Source organism: Capra hircus, chromosome 13 (assembly GCF_001704415.2).
Source record: "Capra hircus breed San Clemente chromosome 13, ASM170441v1, whole genome shotgun sequence".
NCBI classification, from domain to species: Eukaryota; Metazoa; Chordata; class Mammalia; order Artiodactyla; family Bovidae; genus Capra; species Capra hircus.
In genome coordinates, this window is record NC_030820.1 from 72,818,478 (window position 1) to 72,844,441 (window position 25,964).

General features: G+C 43.8%; 1 protein-coding gene across 1 annotated transcript; it reads left to right on the forward strand.

The window, feature by feature from the left end:
- YWHAB (tyrosine 3-monooxygenase/tryptophan 5-monooxygenase activation protein beta) lies at positions 3,479-25,328 on the forward strand. Its single transcript, XM_018057913.1, has 6 exons — positions 3,479-3,667; positions 18,240-18,542; positions 20,709-20,832; positions 21,914-22,077; positions 23,002-23,097; positions 23,387-25,328. Exons 2-6 carry the CDS (start codon positions 18,243-18,245, stop codon positions 23,441-23,443), a joined length of 741 nt encoding a protein of 246 aa, XP_017913402.1. The 5' UTR covers positions 3,479-3,667; positions 18,240-18,242; the 3' UTR covers positions 23,444-25,328.

The following is a 25,964-nucleotide window of genomic DNA, read 5'->3' on the forward strand; positions in this document are numbered from 1 at the left end:
TGATCTAGGATTCATGCTCCCAAGTGTTTATCCAAACGAGTTGAAACCTCACGTCCACCCAAAACCTGCACACAGCTGTGTGTAGCAGCTTTACTCATAACAGTCAAAAGCTGAATCAAGGTGTCTCTTGAAAGGTGTATCATTTTTATAGGCCTACTGCAGCCAAGTACCACAAACCAAGGGCTTACCCAACCAAATTTACTCTCTCACAGTTCTGGAGGTGAGAAGCCCAAAACCAAGGTGTCAACAGGGCCAAGTTCACTCTGGGACTCCAGGTAGAATCCTTTCCTGCCTCTTTCTAGCTTTTGGTGGTAGCTCTGAATCTTTAGCATTCCTTGCTTTGTAACTGTATCACTCCAATCCTTCACTCCTTCATCAAAAGGTATTACCCTCTCTCCTCCCCCACCTCGTGTGTCCATTTGACCTCTTCCCTTTTTAAAAACAGTAATTAATTAATTTGGCTGTACCAGGTCTTAGTTGCAGCATGCAGGATCTTCATTGTGGTATGTCGGATCTAGCTCCCTGACCAGAATTGAACCTGGGTCTCCTGCATTAGGAACAAGGAGTCTTAGTCACTGGACCACCAGGGAAGTCCCTTCTTGCTCTTTTTATAAGGACATCAATTATACTGGATTAGGGCCCACACTAATGACATCATCATAACTTGATTACATCTGCAAAGGCTTTTTATTTTTTCCAAATAAGTTTACATTCATAGGAACCAGAGATTAGGAGTTCAGCATTATCTTTTTGGAGAACTTGAGTCAATCCATTATGACAGGTGAATGGACAAAATGGGCTACATTCATACAACAAAATATTATTCAGTCATAAAAAACAAGCTATCAAGCCATAAAAAGACATAGAGGAATCTTTAAATCATTGTGCTTCATGAAAGAATCCAGTTAGTGAAGGCTACACACTGTATGATTCTGACTATATGACATCTGGAAAATGCAAAACTAAAAAGAGAAGTGACTGCCAAGGGTTGAGGTGAGGGGAGAAGGTGAGAGCTGAATAGGTGAAGAATAGGCCATTCTAAAAACAACATATTGAAACAACAGTGAAACTGTCCTGTACATTGTAATGGTAGATACCCGACATTATCCATTTGTCAAAATCTTCAGAACTGTACAGTAGAAGGAATGAATCCTAATGCAAACTATGGACTTTAGCTTAAAATGTGTCAGTATTTGCTCATCAGTTGTAACTAGTATACCACAATGATGCAGGATGTCAATAACAGGGGAAGCTGTGATGGGGAGATATTGGATATATGGGAACTCTCTGTACTATCTAGTTTATTTTCTATAAACCTAAAACCATTCTAAAAAAATAAAGTCTATTAATCTTTAAAAATTCATTATGAAATTTAGGGCTCCAATATTACCTCTTTGAGAAATTCTTTCCTGTCTCTCACCATTCTCTCAAGATGGGTTAGGTGCTCTTCCCTTAGGCTCCCATAATGCCCTGGGCATATACATTTCGGTGGCTGCATCTGCCACATTGTATTTTAATATCTCCTTGCTTCTCTGTTAGTTAATAGCTGTGGTTTGCCAACCCCAGGCTGAGAATGCAGAGGTAATGAAAGTAATCCTGCAGCCTGTTAGCAGGCACCCAGGGATGCCTGGCAAAGGGCACTTCTGTTCCCTCAATGTACTGATGATGTCATTTGGGGTGTAATTAACATGACCCTCCAACCTTCTAGGGTATTTACTGGATGGGAACCTAAGGTCATATCACATGAAGGTTTATTTCAATCTGAGCAGTCTCTGGACTACAGATCTTTGGTTTGCCAGAGATGGATTCCCATGGGGAAGTTTTTGCACTTGGGATCAAATCCTGTGGTTTTGATGTCAAGTCCATATCATGTATATTACACAACACTTTCAATCTTGCTCAAGTTAAAAGGGGGAATAGTAAGGAGGCATTGGCACAGATGCCTGTAGGACAGACATTGTAAATGATGAAGGCAGTCTCAGGTCAGGTGGGTACCTTGGCACTTTGGCAAGTCCATGCCTGATCTAAACCAAGGACAGTCATTCCTTGGTTTCAGCCAATTGTTGCCACACAGAAATGTGGACACAGAGATGCAGATTTTCCCTCACAAAGATACCTCTCAATCTTTAAAAAAAATGTTGGCAACTAACACCAATGGTTTAGAAAGACTGAAACTGGCATATTGAGAGGATAAGGAACTGGGGATTTGGGATGGGAAGAAACAGCAAGGAGAAGCTGAAAGATGAGGGCAGCTTCTGGAGAATCTTGACTGTCACATTCAAGGAGCTTATCGACTGTCTTCAAGGTCTGAGTGATCACCGAACACATTAAGAAAGAAGAGGCACCAGTTAGAACGGGTAACAATCACTTTTGCAGTTGATCGGAGCAGGTCTGAGGGAAGGACGATGCTCAAAACCTAAGTAAAGTTAAAGGAGAAATGACAAGGACTATTTACTTTGTTCTGTCTCCTACCAGCCTGTAAACTCCAACACAGCAGGGCCCCTTCTGCCTTGTTCTTGCTTTGTTTCCAACATCCAAAATAAAGCCTGCTTAATAAGTATTTGCTGAAAGAATGAATGATGGGGGTGGGGTGGGGTGGGGGGAGTAGAGGTGAGGCATTTTGAAGAACTGCCTTGGGAAGAGCTTAATGTTAATAAAGGGTGAGAGCAGTCATGAGGAGTAGGAGGCAGAGAAGGCCTGGTTCCTTTCGTTAAACTTCCTTTAAGATCTTGAGTAGAGAGTATTCGGGAATCCCTGATAGCTCAGTTGGTAAAGAATCTGCCTGCAATACAGGAGACCCTATTCCTGGGTCAGGAAGATCCCCTGGAGAAGGGAAAGGCTACCCACTCCAGTATTCTGGCCTGGAGAATTCCATGGGCTGTATGTATAGCCTGTGGGGTCGCAAAGAGTCGGACACCACTGAGCGATCATCGGCAGTCTGATTCCCGGTTTCCTCAGTCCATAAAATGACATACCTTGAAGGACGGGAGGACTAAAGAAAACTCTGTGGATGAGCAATTGCAATCCTTCCCTAAATCTAGTATTTCCAGAGCACGCAGCAATAGGGGGCTGACTTGCACCTCCGATCCCGTGACGACTCCTTTCGGGGAGGGGTGGGAACCAACGACCTCGGACACTGGGCCTGGCCCCGGCGAGCTCCGAGCCTAAGCCTCAGGCCCGCCCAGCCCCAAGCCTCGCCCCGTGCCCCCAGTTTCCACACAGCCCCTTTCTAGAGCCCTCTCAGCCCCGCCTGCACTCCGCCCACCTCCTTCTTCCGCTCCCCCCTCCATTTCCGTAGCTCCCCCCAAGCCCGCCTCCTCCGCGCTCCCGGGCCAGACCCCCGCCGCGCCCCGCCCCGGCCGCGGCACCCCTGCCCTCCGCTCTGCTCCCTCCTCCTTCGGGCGGCGCCCCTCTTGGGCGGCCGGGGCGACCCCGTGCCCCGATCGCCCAATGAAGAGGCGGCGCAGGGGCGGGGCTCGAGCCGGAGCGGAAGTGGTGACCGGAGCGGAAGTGGAGCCGCCGCAGCCGCCGATTCCGGAGCCGGGGTAGCTGCTGCCGCCGCCTCTGCAGCCGCCGCCGCCGCCGGAGGAGTGGGATTGGGGAGGAAGCGGTCACTGCGCCCGGAGCTCTGCTCGCAAGGTTCTCTGCCCCCTGCAGTCCTCCCACGGTGAGTGCGGCGCGGGGTCCGCCCGAGGCCCCCAGGGCCCCGAGCCCACGGCTCCCCCATCACTGGCAGCGGCGGCGGCGGCGGCGAGGGCGACCTCCCGGGTGGGCTTCGGGGGCGGCGGCGCGCGGCCTTCTCGGCCCCGCGAGGCCGCCCGCGGCGCGGGCTCTGCCTCACCGCGGCCCCTCCCTGTTTCCGGGGCCGGGCCCGTCGTTCTGGGAGAGGCCCGGGCCACCCTCGCCGCCTGCGGCCCTGCCCGGCGGGCGGGGTGCGGCTCCCCTTACCAGGCGGGAAGGGACGAGGAGCCGCGGACTCCCGACTCTTCCTCAAGACCCAGCCTCGATCCCCGCGCGACCTTTCCCTGCACCTTGAGCGGCCGGATCCTACCCTTTCAGCTCGGTCACCCTCGTTCCTCGCTTTCCGGTTTTCAAAAATGAAAATGTAGCCAAATGCAGGCGAGCATTCAGGCCCAATTCCTCTGTTCGTTACCCGCACCCCCCGTCCCCCGGGATGGGTAACAGGTTTAACCTTGGGAGAGAGCAAAGGGAAAATCCCCCTCCCACTTTGCAGTAAAGCCGTTTCATCATCATTCGCTGGTTTGGGAGCCTGGCAGGACCCGAGATTCCCTGGGAGGCACAGGGTTGAGATTTGTATCAAGAAAATGCATTTGCTGGAACTGGTTACTGAGTCAGGCCGGATCCCCAGGAAAATAATAAAATGTCTGAGGCTCAGAATTGGAATATTTTCCCAACGGCATTTACCGTCATTTAATGCCAGAGTCATTGTGTCCTCGCCCCCAGTTCCCCATATTGTGTGTTAACGCGGCTTTAGGACTGAAATTTGCCTGGTGGCCTCCCTGGTGGTGGCGAAGGGGTGGGAGTAATTAGGACCCTTTTCTTCACAGAATGAGTGCATCTTTGTCTGTTGCAAATGGAGAACTCTGCGTGTAATGGGGCTTTGAAAGGTGGCAGTATTGGTAAGACAGGTTGCCAACCTTTCTGTAAAATTTTTGTCTCTTGTCCTTGCCATCACTGCTTTTCCCTTTAGTAAGGCTAGATCGCATCAGGTTCTGATTTTACTTGCCCTGTGTGGGAGAGAGGATTTGGCAAGATTCTATTATGAACATAGAACATCAGGCGGCCAGGGGAGCCAGAACAAAAAGATGAAGCACTTGGAAGAATATGAAAAATTGTCTGCATTTCTCAGTCTATCTCAATTGTTCATATGAAACCACACACACACGCAGCTTACAGAACTAGACACGTGGGTACTCTGCTTTTTGCCTTTTCATGTTAGAAATTTATGTATTAATATGTGTTCTTGATTCTTGGTCATTTCCTTCTTGACTGCTTCCAGGGCACTCCATTTCTTCTTGAGGAATGTGTCAGTTGCCTGAGCCCTCATTTTTTTAGGATCTGTGTCCTAAGCACACACGGTGAGCACGAAACCTGGCATTGTGCTGGACCCAAGTAAGAATTTTCCAGGTGATCTTCATGGTGGAAAGCTAATCCAGTAGCCACTGCTGAACTGTTTCCCTGTTACCTCCTTTCAGTGAGATAAGAAACCCTTCACATGTCTTACAGATGAAATCCTTCAGAGAAAGGAGATGATTTGGCCTAGACCACACACCTGGTTTCCAAGTTGAATATCCTCCTTCATCAGTAGCAAATATTTATGGCCTGTCAGTCCCAGGAGTGTGGCTCCTACCCTATAATCTTCTGTACATTTCCCATCAGGCAGTGCTTGTGTTAGGTTGGAGCCATTTTAGAATCAGAGCTCTATAGATTGGGGAGGCAGCCTCCAGAGAGCCAGGCTAAGCACATTCCCATAATGCTAGTTCTTGAGGCAGAGTCTCCAGAGATTTGGGCCACTGCAAAAAGTGTATTTTGCCCATTTGGCTGTGGGTGTGGAAGCAGGAGGAGCACTGGACTCGGAGTCAGGTAAATTCGATTCCACCCTTCCTTGCAGCGTTGTCTAGTTGTGTGATCTTCAGTGTTCTGCTTAATCTCTGGTTCCTGGTTTCTCTATCTCCAGGCTTGTCAAGAGACCTTTTTACAAACTGTAAACTGTTAAATATAAGCTTTTGTGTTTTAATCATAGAGTTCACTGTTAAGGGCTTTTCCCCCCTTGGTTGCATTCTGATGAGACCCAATCTTACTTTGTATACATGTTGCTTTAAAAAAAAAAAAACTGGTATGGTATTATGGAACTGCATTTGTGGAGCATCTCGTCTTTCTGAGTCAATTTTCTCATTGGTCCGTGCACATGGTAGTAGTCTTTGATGTATTATTGTGACAAACTCAGTAATTAAAATAAGGGTGTGAAATCTACCTGATGTTTAATAAATGTTATTTGACTATATTCGTGAGTATACATATATATAGATAAGACACATGCATATGTGCTATAATGCATAGGCACATAGAGAGTCCATCCAATGTTTATTCATCAACTGATGAGGTGGTATCAAGCTGTAATAGTAATAATAGCTGTTATTTATATGTGCCAAGCTTTGTTTTGAGCACTCTACACGTATTAACTAAGTCTTCATAACAATCTATGACAGGTAAGTACTGCTAGCCCCATTTTAGTTGAGGAAACTGAGGCACAGGGAAGTTAAATAATTTTCCTGGAGGCATACACACACGCAGCACTGGGTCAGTGCCAGAGCCAGGAATCAAACCCAGGCAGTCTGACTCTGATGATAGATTTCTACTTGTGGTAGAAACAGCAGATGTATATCTTCATGTGAACACCATGTAGTAGTTAATTTTTCTTTACATGTATCTTCTTCAAGTAAATGTGTTTGGACGAGAATTTTAGCTACTTTTGGAAATATAGTTTATTGCGGAGTCGGGGGGAGTATATTTATTGTGGAATGCAGGGAAGATAACTGCTGGTGTGCTTTAGGAAGGAAGCTTCTGAAAAATCCAGTTTTTCTAGTATTTGCTTGATACTAGGGAGAAAATTCATCAATCACTTTATGGCATACTGATTTATCCAATCCTAGGTGGTTCTAATAGAATTTGGTCAGGACCAAATATCTATTAATATATATCCATAAGTAGAGAAAGAATTCTAAATGAGAACATCGTTTTGTGCTGCCTGCTCCTTCAGTGGCATCAAACTAAGAGGTTTTCCTTTAAATGAAGGGTACCTTAGAGAATGAACTAAAATTTACTTGTAAAGGGAATTTAAGTTCCTAGGTTCCTATGTTTTTCTCGGGAGAGGTGACAATTCTCACTAGCTAGGAGGCAAGAAATTGGTTGTGTAATAGAAATTTTTAAGTTTTAGAACCATCTTGGTCTCCCCACAAATAGGTTCTAGTCTTCTCTGTCATAATGGAGAAACTGACAGAGCTAGATTCTGAGGGAATTTGTCTGAAGAGACTACGTAGGGGGAAAAAATGGACGAAAGTACTTTCTGTTTTGTCATGTGTTATGTTGAAAGTCAGCCATTCTTCTGCTTTCTCTGCTAAAAGATTTTCTAACATAAGCATAATTATGTGTTTCTGTTACAATGAGATGAAATTGATTGATGGCCTCAAGATGAAGGCATTTCTAGCAGACTGTAGGTTAGTAAGGTGACTTTTTAATAATCTGGCCAGCCCTCTGTTATGTAAGTTTTTTCCTGTACTGGTTAGTTTATTTTATTGTTTTCCCTAAGAGACCCAACAATAAAAAGTTATTTCTGAATAGCCTTGACCTGGGCAGAGATTGGAGGAGGCAATAAAGTCGAAGTGAGTCCTTGCCATTTGTTAACTGTTTGCCCACAAACCTCACCTTAAAGCCTGATGAGCTTTTGGCATATGCTGTTTGAACTGCTAGTTTGATTTTGATTTTTAAAGCTACATAAATTAAGGCCAGTTCTCAGACCTCACTGATAACTTTGTGTGGTTAGTTGAAAAAGTGTTCTTTCTCTCTTTTCCTTCAGTAATCATTCAGAGTCATAATTGATCTTTAGGAGATGGTGCTACACAGAGGAAAGAGCATGTGCCAAGTACACCTGTGGGACCCTGGACAGGTTACTGGGATGGTGACGCCTACCCCTTAGGATATTTGAGATGAAAGGAGTTGATACAACCCCCTGTTTTGCACATAGAGGCAGACCATAAATGAGGGATATTTTGTTATTACTTACTAATAAGCTGGTGTGGCTTTTTGTATAGCTAATCGTTTGGACTTCTGAAGAGAGGAGTCAAAGGGCTTTTGGAACTCAGTTTGAACCTATAAATAGAACAAGGGGTACCTGAGAAATGATTGGTCAGAAAGTGTACTGTGGTCTCCTGGTTGGAGCTGAGATGGCTCTTTTCAAAGAGCACTCTTAAGACAGCATATAAATGTACTCTGTATTTTATAGGCCATATGTGGTCTGCTTACCTCTCTCCACATAGGAAATAGCAGCCTTGTTCACTTCTTTAAAAAGCTGCATCAGTTGGTCAGATAGTTTCACATGCATCGTGCCAGGCATCATGCCACGTGTTGGGCGGCCAGAGATGGAAGTCTGGATTCCCATCTTAAGCTCACGGTCCAGTGTGGGAGCCAACAAAGACATTTCTCTAGATTCTGATAAATGCTATCTTAGAAGGAGGCATGGGTAAGTTAACATGTACCTTCCTCTTAAAAGTCTTAAAGAAAGCCATATGGATTGAAGAGAAATGAGGTGTGTAAGTAAGTGTCCCTTCACTGGCTGACCATTTATTGACTTCTGTGTGGAATATACTGTTGCTGCCATTTTAGTGCTTATGGAGACACTGCTAAATGTTTTGCATTGTGAACTAATTTACCACTTACAAGAACCCTCTAAGGTAGATTTGCTTATTTTATGCATGAGAAAACAGACTTCACAGAGGTCAGGTGACCTATGGAGTTGGAACTGGTAAATTGGACTGTGTTGTTCTATTGTGTTGGTGGGCCCAGAGCTTTTGAACCCTATTCACCTGGTTGACCAATTGGTTATCTTTCTGAATCAGAATTAACACATTAAAAAAAATTTATTCTATATTATAGATCACTTCAAGCCGAGAGATCAGTTTATTGTCCCGTCTGCTATTGATTCACATTGTATGACCTTGGTATAACACCTTGATTGTTTTTAAGTTTGATTCTGGCTAATTGGACATAATTAGCAGTGATATTCAACAACTGATATGAAAGAAGGAACAAATTTTGAAATAGAAGTGATATTTCTCTCCATAATTCAGTGTTGGCTGGATATCAGAGCTATTGCCTTTGTATTTTAGATATGCTGTGTTTCATTTTCTTTTCTTTTTTTTTTAATAAATTTTTATTTTTACTTTATTTTACTTTACAGTACTGTATTGGTTTTGCCATACATTGACATGAATCTGCCGCAGGTGTACACGAGTTCCCAAACATGAACCCACCTCCCACCCCATATCATCTCTCTGGATCATCCCCGTGCACCAGCCCCAAGCATCCTGTATCCTGCATCAAACATAGACTGGCGATTTGTTTCTTACATGATAGTATACATGTTTCAATGCCATTCTCCCAAATCATCCCACCCTCTCCCTCTCCCTCAGAGTCCAAAAGTCCGCTCTACACACCTATGTCTCTTTTGCTGTCTCGCATGCAGGGTCATCATTACCGTCTTTCTAAATTCCATATATATGTGTTAGTATACTGTATTGGTGTTTTTCTTTCTGGCTTACTTCACTGTGTATAATCGGCTCCAGTTTCATCCATCTCATTAGAACTGATTCAAATGTATTCTTTTTAATGGCTGAGTAATACTCTATTGTGTATATGTACCACAGTTTTCTTATCCATTCATCTGCTGATGGACATCTAGGCTGTTTCCATGTCCTGGCTATTATAAACAGTGCTGCGATGAACATTGGGGTACACGTGTCTCTTTCATTTCTGGTTTCCCTGGTGTGTAGGCCCAGCAGTTGTGTTTCTTTTTCTAACAAAGAGCCTGTAAGCATGTGAATGGAATTAAATTTGTTACAGTACTCAGAATTTTGTGTGTAGAATGGCACACAGACCTGTTTTTAGAGCGGGTGTTTTTCAGTGAGCAGTTAAAATTCTTTAAGAGCCAGGAGTACTTCATTTTTCTCTGGGTAGCACCCACCAAACACCTGGGCCCACTGGCGTTCTCAGTCCCTCCCACAGTCACCTGGCATCTGTTTCTCCTCCAGCCGTGACTCCAGAACTGTGAGTTTGAGTTAATGGTGCTGTGGATGCTGTGTCTGGGATGGTACGTCAGTGAATGCTATTCAGAATTTACTGTCAGTTCCTTACCCAATGGAACCTTCTAGCATAGATTTTTAGGGTGCTCCTGTCAGTTTCCTCTCTCCAAATTTCTTTGTTGTTCAGTTGCTAAGTCAGGTCCAACTCTTCATGACCCCATGGACTGCAGCACACTAGGCTTTCCTGTCCTCCACTCTCCCGGAGTTTACTCAGATTTGTGTCCTTTGCATCAGTGATGCTGGGATCTCCAGATTCTACCTTTTCTCATTTCCTCTCTACTTTGGCCTGTGATTTCTTTTGCATCTAGAAACAAATGCATTTTATTCATACATCTGTGTTTCTTGTCTCTGCGTAGAGCCCTCTTTTTCTCTCAGAACCCCTCCAACCCATAAAACCAAGAAGAACCCAGCCTCTTTACAGCTAAACCTCCTCCCTTTCTACCTGGTTGCTTCCTCAAGGAGATTCTTGTGTGCGCCCTTCTCATGTTCTACCCTGGGAGTTTCAGCTCTCGGAGGGGAGAACCATACTATACTGAACTCTGAAAAAGAGTTCTTGGAAATACTGGTAGTTTTTTCTTTTTTCACTTGCAGTTATTGCAACACATACCAGCTTATGTACATTATGTTTTTGTGAAGTAACTTTAAGAGTGTAGGCCTATTTATGAGCCTCCACTTTGGCCAGCACTGTCTAGGCATTTTTATGTATATGGTCTTTTTTGATAGCTATTAATGTTTCCTTTTAACATGTGAGAAAACTGAGATTCAGAGACATTAATTTTAAAGTCACCTGATTCTCTTTAGAAGCCCAGATGTGTTGTGTGTAGGGCTTTCCTAGAAACAGATCCCACTCACATGGGTTTTAATGCTGGAACTTCTGTAATCCTGTGAAGTGAAAGTCGTTCAGTCACGTCCTGCTCGCCAGGCCAGAATACTGGAGTGGGTAACCTTTCTCTCCTTTAAGGGATCTTTCTAACCCACGGATCGAACGCAGGTCTCCCACATTGCAGGCGAATTCTTTACCAGCTGAGCCATCAGGGAAGCCCTTGGTAATCCTGACACCTGATAATGGACTCCTCATTTTAAATTTCTAGCAAATTGCTAAACTCAAAACCTCAGAATTCTAGAATTGGGCATTTTCCTTTCCTTGAAAACAAAACAGAGCTGAAAGCTAATACTTCTAAAACCCACATTCCATAAGGTCCTTTGCAGTGCCTTTTTTTTAATATTAGCAATGAATAGTCGTTTTTAATTTTTTTTCCTTTCTTATTCTTGGATGTCTCCTTCTGGCCACTGGAAAATGACTTCTCAGGATTCCGACCCAGGCTTAAAAAAAATGTCCGTTAGGCAAAGAATCCAGATAGAAGGGCTAGGTTGATTGATTTATACTTTTGTTTCAGCATTTACTATTTAGGTTTTCATTTATTTGAGGGAAATCCTCTTGTTTCATGGGCACCTTTAGAATTATTCTTCATAATATTCTTTAGGGGACATTTTACAAAATGGAAGACTACTTGTAAACTCACCCCCCCATTACACCTCTTTAACAAATCTATGACATGAAATCCCTTTTGATGGCCATGTAATCTTGTACCAACTGTGTCTTTTTAGCCATTCCTCTGTTGGCTACGTAAGACAGTTTCCCCTTCTTCACTAAGCAGTTGCTGGTTTAATCAGCCGGTGCTCCCCAGTCCTCTAAAGTGCAGCCTGCAGTGGCTGAGAAGAGATGGGGAAACCTGTGCTTGAGACCTCTGCTCTGACATGTGTCAGCGGCTTCCTCTGTCCACTCTGGTGTCATGACTCTGCTTTAGTGCCAGGCAGGCCTGATGAGGAGACTGTGGTCATTTAAGGCTTTTTAGGGGCAAATAAAGGCTCTCTTGCTAGTGCTTTCCTTGGTGGGTCCTTGATTCAAAAGTCTCACCAGGGGAATGGTAGGTCCTGGTATATAAACCATGACTACTGGCACCCACCTGGGATTCCCTGGTGGCTCAGACGGTAAAGCATCTGCCTGCAATGTGGGAGACCCGAGTTTGATCCCTGGGTTGGGAAGATCCTCTGGAGAAAGAAATGGCACCCCACTCCAGTACTCTTGCCTAGAAAATTCCATGGATGGAGGAGCCTCGTGGGCTACAGTCCATGGGGTCGCAAAGAGTCAGGCAGGACTGAGCAACTTCACTTCACTTTCACTGGCACCTCCTAAGGAAGTCAGGAACTAATGAATGAAAGTGTTATAGTTAAGGAGTGTGTCCCATTTTTCAGGACATTGAAGGGTAGAGTCTTATCTAGGAATGTGAACATTGTAACATACTCTCTTCCTGTACAAGATTAATCTAGACTTGTTTTTTCTTCTCATGGCTCCTTTCTTTTTCTTTTTTTTTTAATTCCAGGCTCACATTTGTGGGCCAATGGTGATGTATCGATACTATTAGAGGAATCACACTGCTTCCAATTTGTTTTGCCCTGTGTACTTTTTAAAAAAGATTTCCACATTTATTTAATTCCTCGTCTGTCTTTTTCACGGGCATAGCTGTTCCGCACCGAGGAAGCTGCTGTTAGGGCAACAGTTCAGGAATTGGAAGACTGAGTTTGACTGAGCTGACAAGGCCGTGTACATTTCATTGAGAGATGGGCACAATAAGGGACAGAAATGGTATGGACCTAACAGAAGCAGAAGGTATTAAGAAGAGGTGGCAAGAGTACACAGAAGAACTGTACCAAAAAGATCTTAATGACCAAGATAACCACGATGGTGTGATCACTCACTGGAATGGACCTTAGGAAGCATCACCCTGCTTATTTAACTTATTTGCAGAGTACATCATGTGAAACGCTGGGCTGGATGAAACACAAGCTGGAATCCGGATTGCTGGGAGAAATATCAATAACCTCAGATATGTGGATGACACCACCCTTAAGGCAGAAAGTGAAGAAAAACTAAAGAAAGAGGAGAGTGAAAAAGTTGGCTTAAAACTCAAATTCAAAAAACTAAGATATGGCATCTGGTCCCATCACTTCATGGCAGATAGATGGGGAAACAACGGAAACAGTGACAGACTTTATTTTCTTGGGCTCCAAAATCACTGTAGATGGTGACTGTAGCCGTGAAGTTAAAAGATCCTTGCTCCTTGGAAGAAAAGCTATGACCAACTTAGACAGCATAGTAAAACGCAGAGACATTACTTCGCCGACAAAGGTCCATCTAGGCAAAGTTATGTTTTTTCCAATAGTTGTGTATGGATGTGAGAATTGGACCATAAAGAAAGCTGAGCACCGAAGAATTGATGCTTTTGAACTTTGGTGTTGGAAAAGATTCTTGAGAGTCCCTTGGATGGCAAGGAGATCAAACCTAGTCAATCCTAAAGGAAATCAGTCCTGAATATTCATTGGAAAGATTGATACTGAAGCTCCGGTAGTTTGGCCACCTGATGTGAAGAACAGCCTTACTGGAAAAGCCGCCAATGCTGGGAAAGATTGAAGGCAGAAGGGGATGACAGAGAAAGAGATGGTTGGATGGCATCACCAATTCGATGGACATGAGTTTGAGCAAGCTCCAGGAGTTGGTGAAGGACAGGGAAGCATGGCGTGCTGCAGTCCATGGGGTCGCAGAGTCGGACACGACTGAGAAACTGAACTGAACTGACAAGGCCATGTGTCAGCCCCTGCTCTCACACAGAGGCCTCTTTTCACACCACATACAAGTAGCCTCCCAGTAATGACTTGCTGAAAAAATTCACAGATAACTTGAGTATTAGTTTTGTTCTTGGCAGAGTTTTAGGCATTAGATGAGAAAGAAATGCAAAGCTTTCCTTCAGAAGACATATATGTGACACACTGTACATGGTCCACCACTCATCACCTGGACCATAGAACGTATAGAACGGAGGCCTAGAGAAGCGTGGACTGTGTAAGAGGCTACAGTGTGTTTGAATTCATAGTCTGGGTAGATCAGTGGGGACTAGGGTAGTCAGGGAAGGCTTTGTAGGCCTACATGGATGGGTAGAGTTTACCCCAGCAGGAAGTAAATAGGGAACTACAGAAGTAATTTCAGACATGTTTAAGCCTGACATTTAAGGGTATCTGGTGATGTCCAGCCTGCGAGAAAGGTACATGTCGGAGAACAGTGGATGAAAAACAGGTACAGAGGATCCAAGTTATGGAGGACTTTGCAAGCCAGGTAAGAATTTCGGCTGGATGGAGTAGAGGAGAGAGTCATCAGAAGTCCCTGAGTGAGAGTCAGGGCATGACTGAGGGAGTTTTGGAGTCAGAAGCATAGGGAGTGAGGTATGGATTAATGAGGATCTAATGTGCTTGTGAAGAATAGGTGCTTTGAATTACTTGAGAAGAGACAGAACTCTACCAGATTTGCCGTTTTCGGATCTGTTTGTTCATTCAGTGAAAACTCATTCATGCCGATTCTCCACAAGGTGCTGTGGGTGATGTGCCCTAAAGGGGTTTGTAGTGTGGGAGGGGACTTAAGGGATGTAGACAAATAATTTTAGTACCGAAGAAACGCGATAAGACATTAAAGAGAAGTGTGGATGAAACGCTTTGTGAGACTGTTTTCAGCTTAGAGCAGTGCTGTCCAATAGACATAGAATGTGAGTCCCATGTAGTTTAAAATTACTCTGGTAGCTACCTTTAAAATGTGAGGGGGAAAGATGAAATTAATTTTGTTAATTAAAAAAAATTAACTCCATATATCCAAAACAGTACAATTTTAACATGTGGCCTGGGCAGTCTTATTAGACAGCTTAGGTTAAGCAGCTTAAGAAAGGTTTCATGGAGGGAGTGTCCTTTGAGCCACGCTCTGAAGAATTTTAAATGCAGAATAAATGGGAAAGGCTATTCCAGGTAGAGGGAGTGCTGGATGAGCAAAGACCAAAAAGCATGTGGAAGAAAAGCATCGTGATGGAAGCACCTACTGTGTAGAAGGCCTATTAGGGCAAAAGTCTGGGAAGATAGCTTGGAAAGCCTACACTGACAAGGGAGGAAGTCTGACTTTACTGGCAGTAGTTGGGAACTTTAAAGAATTTTGAGCAGACAGTGACTTGATCAGAGCTTTAAAATGGATCTGATAGCAGATATGAAGGGGGTTAAAGAAAATGGGAGACTGAAGGCAGTGGGACTAGGGAAAGACGATGGGTATAGGAGGTTTATTAGGATGCACAGATAGGGACACTTTCATTCCTCCCTTGTCTGCTGCCTTCCTCCAAACTGCTGGGTGTTGTGTAACCCATTTCCTGTTGAAATTGGTCTAGCTGCTTCAAAATCCTTGTTATATAAGCACAAGTTATGTAAGCAGTAGGCATCAGACATTTAGCTATGGATTTTGTTTGTTGTAAGTTGGGGGCAGGGGTTGTAGGTAAGAAATTTTTAAATAGATGGATACATTTTTTAAGGCATGCATTCAATTTTACCGTATCATAATGGTTCTCCATCTCTAAGAGCTCTTGCAGGGATCCCAAAGAAGCCTGAAATAGTCGACTCCAAACCAGAAAGGCCACATTTTATTTTGAGAAATAGGGCGTGTACATTTGGGAGGTCTCAGGGAGTAGTCAGGATTCTTTGGAGAGGTATGGTTGAACTTTTAATGTTTGGGAAGAGAAGAAGTGGGGGGTGAGGGGACCTTAATTGAGGAGCCTAGTAGGCTGAAGAGTTTCACAGTATCCTTTAGCAGTGCTGATTGTATTTTTTTATCACTCTTTTGTAATAACTCCATGGGATGGCTTCACTTTGAATTGGCTTTGGCCAGGACTGTTATTAATTGGAATTGTTCCTGGGTAGAGTTGCACAGGTGCTGTTTATGTACTAAGTAACTTCTAACTCTGAATTAGTCTACAGACTGGAAAATTTCTTAAAAGTTTATTAAAAGTTGGCTTCCCTCTGCCTCTTACCTTTAGGGACCATGAAGTAGGGTTGGCTAATGGTAAAGATAGTATCCTGATCAGAAAGATGTCATGATCAAGAAAGCTATATGGAGAAAGTATGTAATTTTAAGAGGATGACTAGTGTACCTGTGATGCACGTGTATCAGAGCAGACTAAGTTGTGTTGCTGTAACAAACAGCCCCAGTGTCTAAATGGCTTCAGCCAACAAGGGTGTATTTCCTTCTCACCCTGCGTGTCCACTGTGGGCCTGCAGGAGTCTCTGCACTACTCAGTCACTCGGGGACTCAGGCTGTAGAAACTGCTATTTTGTGACAGCACCATCTAAGTGACATGGCTGCTGTAAGAGAAGAGAGCCTCGCGTGGCTTTTTGCAGTTTCAACATTTATCCTTACTGAACAGAATGAACCATATGACTGCTCCTAAGTACAGGGGGGTTGCTGGGAGATGTAGGTGAGCAGATGAATTATTATCTCTGCTGTAGGCTTATTCTAGTGATGTGGGTGAAGATGTCAGACAGGTCAAGGTGAGACTGGTCTTAGAGTGTAAGATTCGAGTCAGCAAGCCTTACATAGGACACAACTCTTAATATGACTTAGATAAAAAGAGGTGGGGAGAAAACTCACAGTTCTGAACTGGAGCACCAACTCTTTCTAAATTGTCTAGATTTAGGGTGTATCTTAAAATTGTCCTTCATTTAATAAGACCTTTTCATGTGGTAGAGTCTTGTCTGTAGAATTTCTCTCTTGAAAATACAGAAATGGCTGTGAAGGCAAAACCAGAGTCTTAAATTGTGATATGATGTATAAAGTAATGAGAGCATTTGTTTAAAAAAACACTGGTATTCCCACTACTGTTATAAAATAAAATACTATAAGTAGTATTTTATTTTTTTTCCGCCTCAAGATATTAGTGTATTTTAACACTGTGGAATAGGTGAATACAATTGAGATTTAAACCAGCAGTGCATAAAACTGTCTCTTACTGGTTAATAAATATTTTTTTTAGCTACATGTTATCCAGAAATTATTGCATTATATTAATGGTGGCTATTTTTGCCTTGTTTTTTTTTTTTTTTGGCCTTGCCTTGAGGCTTGTGGGATCTTAGTTCCCCAAGCAGGGATCAAATCCACGCCCTTGGCAATGAAAGAGCAGAGTCCTAACCACTGGGCCCCCAGGGAATTCCCATAATGGTGATTAGTATAGTTGGGAATTGACTGAGGTGAGGTGAATCATTTTAAGAGGTATTCACTGATTGCTGTATAGAGGGTTTGAGAAAACGAAAAGCTGAAATCACCAAGATTTTTGTCTGTTTCGGGAAGACTTTTAAACAAACTCAATTATGGTTCACAGCTCTGTTGCTGTGCGTCTTGGTGAATACACCCAGGTCTCTCGCAGTCTGTACCGTGTACAGAGTCAGTGCCTGGTATTTGTATATAATGTTCTCGACCAGGGGTCCCTGACCTCCAGGCCATGGACTGGGACGTCCTGTCAGATCAGCGGTGGCGTCAGGTTAGATATAAATTGCATGATAAGTGTAATGTGCTTGAATCATCTTGAAACCATCCCACCTGCACCCCTGGTTGGTGGAAAAATTGTCTTCCACGAAATCAGTTCCTGGTGCCAGAAACTGGGAACCGCTGCCCTGGGCTTTCCACGGTGCCTTCACACAGATGAGGCCACTTGGCCTCACAGCGGCCCCCAGAGAGTTGGCAGTGTTCTTCCTCTCCAGTTAGCAAACGGAAGTTCTCAGAAGCTGAGTGATTTGACCAAGGTCATGTTTCTTGTAAGTGGCTGAGCTGGTGCAAGGTTGAGCCAAATCTGCTGTCGTGGACAGTGTGTCCTTGTACCAAAGTTAGCACTTTGCAGAAGATGGGATAAAAATGGCTTGTATGTTTAAGGTACCTACCACTTGATGGGCACTGCCAAATGTAACACTGAAAGTCCTATCTTTTGCTTTAAGGTTGATGAAACAATCATTGCATGGTGTTTTTCCCTATAGTATGGGGAAAAACAAATTTGGTGAAAACCAGCTATTTCTTGAAAAGGCTGTATGTTTAACATAAGCTTCTAAAGAATTGAGCCATCTCTGGCATTGAGGAGGCAGATTAGGAAAGTGGAAGAAAACAGCTCCAGAGATAGATGTGAGTTTGAGTTCTGGCTCTCTGCTCTCTCCTGGCTGTGCTGCCCTGGACACAGCAGTTGGCACCTCTGAACCTCCACTTCTTCACCTCATGGAGGGGGAAGGGAGTGTTGGAAATGGATCTACCTGTAGGACTGCTGTGAAGGTAAAAACACCTTTTTAGCAAAGTTCCTAACCCGGTGGGTGCTCCTGCTCAAGTATTACCGGAGGCATTTGGAAATAGACATTTCCCATTTAGCTGTGTTTCCTCCCAGATGGGTTGGAAGAAGATTGGCACATATGCGCCTCCTGGGCCTCGAAGCCTGATGTTCACTTTCTCTCTCCCTCTCATTTTAGGGAATGACCATGGATAAAAGTGAGCTGGTACAGAAAGCCAAGCTCGCCGAACAGGCCGAGCGCTACGATGACATGGCTGCAGCCATGAAGGCGGTCACGGAGCAGGGGCATGAGCTTTCCAACGAGGAGAGAAACCTGCTGTCCGTCGCCTACAAGAATGTGGTCGGCGCCCGCCGTTCATCCTGGCGTGTCATCTCTAGCATCGAACAGAAAACCGAGAGGAATGAGAAGAAGCAGCAGATGGGCAAGGAGTACCGCGAGAAGATCGAGGCCGAGCTGCAGGACATCTGCAATGATGTGCTGGTAAGAGGCCAGTGTTCCTGTTCTAAAGAACACCTCCTAATAGCGTTCATTTCATGAACAAACGCCACCTCTCAAACAGCTCTTGAGAGAAAGGTGGCTGAATATACTGGGAAGCTGCAAACCATTTGCAGCTAAGTTTTAAGCACACGATGTGATTTTTTTTTCCCCCTCAGCTCTTAACCTGATCAGAGGTTGCTCATCACTTGTGGGATATTTTCCTCTCTCTTGCAAAGACCTCTGAAAAACGGGAACGTTTGCTCAACATCCCTCCATCTTTTCTTTAGAAGTTGAGGGTAGAGAGGCAGCATTTTCGATAGGTGCACCCACAGAGAGGCTGTTCTCTGTGGAGTCTGACGGCGGTGTCCTCTCCAGGAGGGGAGCCAAAAGCTGACCTATCTCTCAGCTGCTCCCTGGTCCCTGCACAGTGGTAGTTTTGTAAGTTAGCCCTGTCCATCAGTTCGGGCCTTCTTTCCAAAGGCAAATCACAAGTGGTATGGGGATTTTCCCTTGCCGTGATTTCATATGAACACTGATTCCTCGCTGCTTTCCCTCGAGCCATCACCTGGGGGTGGGTGGGAGGGCCTCATACCGTAGAGCAAATCATGATCACACTGTCTTTCCCTCACGTCCTGAGCCCACTGGGAACTCTCTCTTTCTTCCAGGTGAAATCAGGTAAAAATGAATGGTGAGGGCTGCTTTGAAGGGAGAAGGAGTTCGCACTTGTGGATCTCCCTCCTCCCCTGCTGGCTGCCTTTCCGAGTTACTGCCCTTGACACCTTTTGAAAACCAGTACAGAGCTTGTTAGCCATCAGGCAGGACTCCTCATGTCCAACCCATAAGGAGTCGCACCCTGTCTGTCTGCACAGATGATTAAAACGACTACCGCCGCCCGTCCCCGCATCCTCTCACTTTGATTGATTCGGTCCCCCTTACTGCTAAGCTTTTGCATCAAGCTGCTGTTTATTTATTTATTTATTTTTTTTGGTTAGACTCGTGGTGTAAGAGTGTCGTGGCTAAATTTGTTGCCTGTCGGTCATTTGGGGGTTTGTTAATGGTGCGCTAATTCCCGAATGTTAGGTACATCTGGTACTCAGATGAAGTATGGCATGCACTCCCAAGGCAAGAAAGTTCCCTAATTCCTGAACGGTAGACCAGCTTTTACGAGCATCTGAAAGAATGTGAAGAAAAGCATGGTACTTACTGCCTCTTAACCAGTTTTTCAGGATGCCACATTCTAAAACAACTCTTCGAAAATATTGCTCTGTATACGAAGCGTGGACTCCTTCACAACTGCTTTTGTTGTAAGCATAAATGTTTAAAGGAATTTATTATTAATAATAGTCTTAGCTACTTTTGGAGTGCTTCCTAGTGCCAGGCGGCGTGTTAAGCACTCTGAACATTGGCTCATTTATCCTCGTAACTGCACTAGGAGATGGCTGTTGGGCTTCCCCTTGTGTAGCTGAGGAAACAGCATCAGGGCGATCAGGTCCTTTGTCCAGGGTCATACAGATGGTAAGCAGCAGAGGAGGGATTTTTACCCAGGTCTGAGCAATTCTAAAGTTAGTTCTTAGAATTTCTCCCTACTATCAGCCTTTTTCTTCTGAAGTGGAAAGATTTTTTTTTTCTTTAATTACAGAATACGATTTTTTTTTTAAAGCACAAGGCAGAAGAGTATAAATAAGAAAATTTTAAAATCATTTCTAATACTATTACTTAGAGAACCATTGTTAACATCTTGATAAATATCCTTCTAGATTTTTCCCTTAGGTATTTATATGCATGTGCATATATGTTTTAATATTAAAATAGGATTCACTTGGTATTTATTATCCGTTTTTCTTTTTCCCCACTCAGACTTCTTTTTGGAGAGCCTTTCCACATTATCAGTGTAGTTCTGCCTCGTCATTTTTAATGCCTGTAGCATGCCATTGTATGGCTGTACTTTAACCCTTTATTGGACCATCAGAGTGGATTTTAATGGATACTGGCATCTGTTATGACCTGGGCTAAAAACTATTTAAAAACTTCGGATGAAAATCATGTATTTTGTAATCACGCCCCCCCCCCAATTATATAGAAGTGGTAGCATCTCAAATCTCAAACATAGTTTTAACATCTTGTAAGTAATATTTCCAGAGTCTTAACAGAATGTGGATCATTTTTTAGGAGCTGTTGGATAAATACCTTATTCCCAATGCTACACAACCAGAAAGTAAGGTGTTCTACTTGAAAATGAAAGGCGATTATTTTAGATATCTTTCTGAGGTGGCGTCTGGAGACAATAAACAAAGTAAGTAACTTTTTTTTTTTTCTTTCTTCTCTTTTTTTGAGGAATTTGACCAGTAGCAGAGACCATCTTCGTAGTAATTTTGAGTTTTTGCTTGGTCTGTAGTCAAGAGTTTAAGGAACCACAGCATTATGCTGACCAGTGACAAACAGGGTCACATGTGCTCAGCTGCTCTGTCGTGTCCAACTCTTCATGACGCCATGGATTGTAGCCTGCCAGGCTCCTCTGTTCATGGGATTTTTCAGGCAAGAACACTAGAGTGGGTTGCTGTTTCCTCCTCCAGGGGATCTTCCTGACCCAGGGATCCAACCTGGGTCTCTTGTGTCTCCTACATTTAATTAGCAGGGAGGTTCTTTACTACTAGTGCCACCTGGGAAGCTCCTGAACAGGGTCATAGGGTTGACAGATACATCTAAGGGGCAAGTATGGGGGTATTAAAAGTCTGGTGCAGTAGTGCATTTAAAAAGATCTTTATTGTAAGGATTGTTTGGTAGCTGTCTTAGATGTGAAACTTTAAAATGTTTGATAGAGTAAAACTGCCAAGGTAAAGAGAAGTGCATTTCTTGTGTCATATATGTGTGTGAGTGTAATGGTGATCGTGGCTCTGCTTTATTAAGTGCCTCCTGTGTGTTTCATTTATTCCTCACACAACTCGAGGAGTGTAGGTGGGAGTCTGTCCTTTTCTTCTGATGAGGACACCAGCACTCCCAGAGGTTTTCACTCAGTCCAGACCACACAATTAAGAGTTGGGAATTCATTCCAGCTTTGCGTCTTGACTCTGAAGTCCACAGTCTTTCCATTAGAGCACATTGCTTTCCATGTTCCATCTTGTTCAGAGTTATTCCTGTATTTCCTAACTGCTTTTGTAGACTTTGTCGTCATTGTCTTTGTTTTCCCTCGAAGCATTTCATACAGTACTCAGATTAGAGTATATGTTTAACAGATGATTATTAATCGGATAGTAGAGGCATTTGACAACATATTTGCTCCAGCCCAGTTTGGCAAAATAATTTGGTAGTGGATCCAGCGTACAATGCAACCTTATGTAAGACCCACCCTTTCATGTTTTTTCTCTTTCTTATAGCCACTGTGTCGAACTCCCAGCAGGCTTACCAAGAAGCATTTGAAATTAGTAAGAAAGAAATGCAGCCTACACACCCCATTCGACTGGGGCTGGCACTTAATTTCTCCGTCTTTTATTATGAGATTCTAAACTCTCCTGAAAAGGCTTGCAGCCTGGCAAAAACGGTGAGAAAGACCTTCTGGGGTTTCTGATAGTAAAAGTGCTCATGGCTTCTAGAACCTTGTTTTAAAATTACCTGAACGTAACTCATTGTTTTGGACTTCTCTGAAGATTTTTCTGGGGGTAGGAGAAACCATCTGTATTGCCTCCATCTTTTATGGAGTCAGTTACTAATACTTCTTGACGACTTCTCAGCGCCTCTACTGATTGGCATTTGAGATCGGTTTCCCTCTCGGGGTGGAGGTGGTAGACAGCCCAGGGAGGAGGCACGTTGTTGCTCTCATCATGCTCTGGGCTGTAGGCCTCTGCTCCACAGTGTCGTCTTTGTACTGAGGCGGGAAGTTATGGCAGGAGGTGTAGAGAAGAAAGTCAGATCTTGTTTCTTTGTGTCCTGAATTACGTCTTGTCTCCTTTGGGTAGAAAACTGCCTTTTCTACGTGTTTTTGTCATCTTTCAATATGCACAGTCCTTGAACATTTTTTTAATTGGTAAAAACTGTGTGAAATGAATGCTCAGAGTTCCATCACTTAATTGAAGCTCAGATTTAGTGATGTGAACTTCTGTTCTCCATTTATCTCCTGTATCTAAACCTTTTGTTTTTCCTCTTAATGAAAAAGGGGGAGGGATTACTAGAAATGTCTTTGGTAATTCAAATACCATGTGAATTCATTTAGAATGAGTAATACTTGTTGACTTGATAGGTACAGTAAAGTTCTTAGCTAGGAATTTTTGTCATGGTTGGTTGATGCTTTAGAAACCAGTATCATATGTTTACTGACATGACTAGCAAGTAAGGTAACAATAACCTAGGTTCCCCAAGAATACTGTACAGGAAGAGAAATGATAAGTCACTTGGTAGCAGGAAGAAAACGGGGCTAACCTAGTTCCAAGGAACCTGTGACATCTTAGCTAAAGGCTCTTTGTTTTAGGCGTTTGATGAGGCGATTGCTGAATTGGACACACTGAATGAAGAGTCTTACAAAGACAGCACCCTGATTATGCAGCTGCTTAGGGACAATCTCACTGTAAGTACTGCCCATTCCATGACTGCTTCCGGACGGTGGGGCTTATGGCTTGTTCCTGTTCCTCTGCCTCATAGCCTGAGACTCAGGACAGGATTTCTGCCCTGTAGGTGTAATTAATTTGTTTAATTGGTTATAAGCACCTGCTGAAGTTTTGACCTTTGCCATCACTGTCTGCAGTCATATGAGAAGAATTATAAACAGTTGAGATGAGGTGATACAGAGCAGGCCACCTCCCCGCGGAGAGTTCTCAGAGCCCTACTTTGTTTATAGCTCTGTTTTTCTCTTGCAGCTGTGGACGTCGGAAAACCAGGGAGACGAAGGAGATGCTGGGGAGGGAGAGAACTAATGTCTGCCTGCTTCGCGATCTCTTGAGTGTCACTCTGTACCCTCCACATATATCCCTTTGTGCGATAAAAAAAAAAAGAAACGTACGTCAACTTTCAATGTTTCACAGCCTCAGCCTAGCAAAAATGGTCCATGGGATGAACAGCTGGTATTTGTATCTAAAATTCAGATTGGTCACATAAATGCCACGGCATTCTGAAGTTTTGATTTTGATTAACATTGACAGGATTACTGTGTGTTTCATTTAAAAAAAAAAACAAAACTGAACACTGTGATTATGGGGTTTTGTAATTTAGCAGAACTCTTACTGGTAGAAAAAAAAATAGACCTGAATTATGTGTTACTTTTTGGAAAGTTAAATTTGATTCAAAACAGTTGTCCCTGAAATACAGTTCCATTGTAAAGCTGTACAGAAAGTTAGAGATTCTATTGTGACACTGGGACCTGGAGTGGGTCACCTTTCACTTGGTATTCGAGTTTTACGGTAATTTCTAGTGATTCTGCCCATTCTGATCAGGGCTTTTAGACACTTGGTATGTTGGGGCTTGTTGCCACTGAAAAGTTCGTGACCACAGATGGCCACAGTGTCTTCCTCCAAGGAAACTCGAAGCCAGCAATGAACATTCTTGGTCGCAGATAACTGGGTTATGACAGCATGCAAAGGTCCACTGCTCATAGACCACCTGTGACTCCAGCCCCTTCCCCTGTAGCAGCATGTTTACTGATTGGCAGCTTGTGCTTAGGTAGTGGAATCTGTTTTCCCTGTAACCATGAGCCCAAGATGGAAAAAAAAAAGCCGTGTATCTTATGAATGGCCTTATCTGTTTCCTGGGTAATACCTTTGAGAATAATGTTGTGCAGAGATTTATCTTTCACTTGAGAAGTAAGTACTCAGTGTTTGGGTTCTTCCTAGCTCGGGGCTTTAAAATTTTGAAATCTAAACATTCTTTCCCACAGTCCTTTATGACTGTTGACTTTAGTATTCTCTAAATTTCTGTCCTGCTTCCTTATATTTTTTCCTTTGGGCATTCACTCTCTCTCTATGCCTTTTATTCGTGGTTTAGGACTAGACGGGCAGGGACAGGGGGTCCACAAGGGGATGAAAGATGTTGGCGAGCACTTTGGTGAGCCAGCCTTTCTTCAGAGTTGAAAAGAGCTTCCCACATTTCAGCTGTCTTCCTCCAATTCTCAGCTCGGTGGTTGCTCTTCAGTCACACCAAGATCTGACTCCAAAAAGTATTTTTAAATATCCATGGTTTCTTTTTATATTGCAGCCAACCCTGATAATGCTTGTTAGCACCTGTCACCAGCTCTCCCAAGGGTACCCATCCCGTCAAGTTCACAGACACATGTCAGGGAAGTTGCATGAACACTGCGATGGGGAGAGTCAGGAATAGCCCGGCCTAGCAGTCTCAGTCTCCACCTTCCTCCCCGAACATTCCACGTAGCCGTAGTGTCCCATCTGTTTGTCCATCTGCTGAAATAAGAAAAGAAACATTCATGCACTGATTTCAAACAAACCAAAAGGAAAAAAAAAAAAAAAAACACCCCTCCTTTCTAGCTGAACAAAAATGTGCAGTTAATACTTGCCGCTTGAAAATGCAGTAGTGACTGTGGAACGAGCCTGTCTGTATATCTGGTAGCTCTCTCTCTCTCGCTTTGTTTTTCCTCACCAGTATTCTGCCTCACGTTTGCTTCTGTGATGGTTATATTGCCTAGCAAGCACACCCGTGGTTGTGAAAATAGTATAGCAAAAAAGAAAAAACCCCGGTTATTGATGTACTAGATTTGTGTATGTCTTTTAAACAGTTCTAGTTTCCACCTTACACGGAATAATCAGGAAAAGTGTAAAAACTCAAAAGTGAAATAAAAAATTTTATCAGTTAGTTGGCTGATGCACTGATATGTGGCGTCACCTGTATCACCACCAGAACTAGCTAACTTCTGAGCACACTTACTTGGTTCGCTACAGGCAGCAGCTTCATTTCATCCTTTTGAGCCAGATAACCCAGTTGGTAAGGAATCTGCCTCCAGTGCTGGAGACCCCAGTTCAATTCCTGGGTCAGGAAGACCTGACGGAGAAGGGATAGGCTACCCACTCTAGTGTTCTTGGGCTTCCCTGGTGGCTCAGCTGGTAAAGAATCCACCTGCAATGCAGGAGACCTGGGTTCGATCCCTGGGTTGGGAAGATCCCCTGGAGAAAGGAAAGGCCACCTACTCCAGTATCGTGGCCTGGAGAATTCCACGGACTGTATAGTCCACAGGGTTGCAAAGAGTTGGACACGAGTGAGTGACTCACTTTTTACTCTTCAAAAGGTGGCAGCAGCTTCATTTCATCCTTTTGAGCCAGAAGTAGTGTTGGGAAGAAACTGCCTTGAATGAACACAGTGCCTGTCCACCTTCCACAGCAAACCATCAAGGTGTTAGATCCTCATCTGTGGCTTCGATGACTTGGTGATACGGGTTATTACTTTGCATCCCACTCATATACCACCACCACTTACTTTTTTTAAAACCCTGAG

Excerpts from the sequence above, each read along its gene's own strand:
- YWHAB (XM_018057913.1), top strand. The coding sequence starts at position 18,243 with ATGACCATGGATAAAAGTGAGCTGGTACAGAAAGCCAAGCTCGCCGAA. Across the intron at positions 18,543-20,708 it reads ACATCTGCAATGATGTGCTG|GAGCTGTTGGATAAATACCT; the intron begins GTAAGAGGCCAG and ends ATCATTTTTTAG. Across the intron at positions 22,078-23,001 it reads CTTGCAGCCTGGCAAAAACG|GCGTTTGATGAGGCGATTGC; the intron begins GTGAGAAAGACC and ends TCTTTGTTTTAG.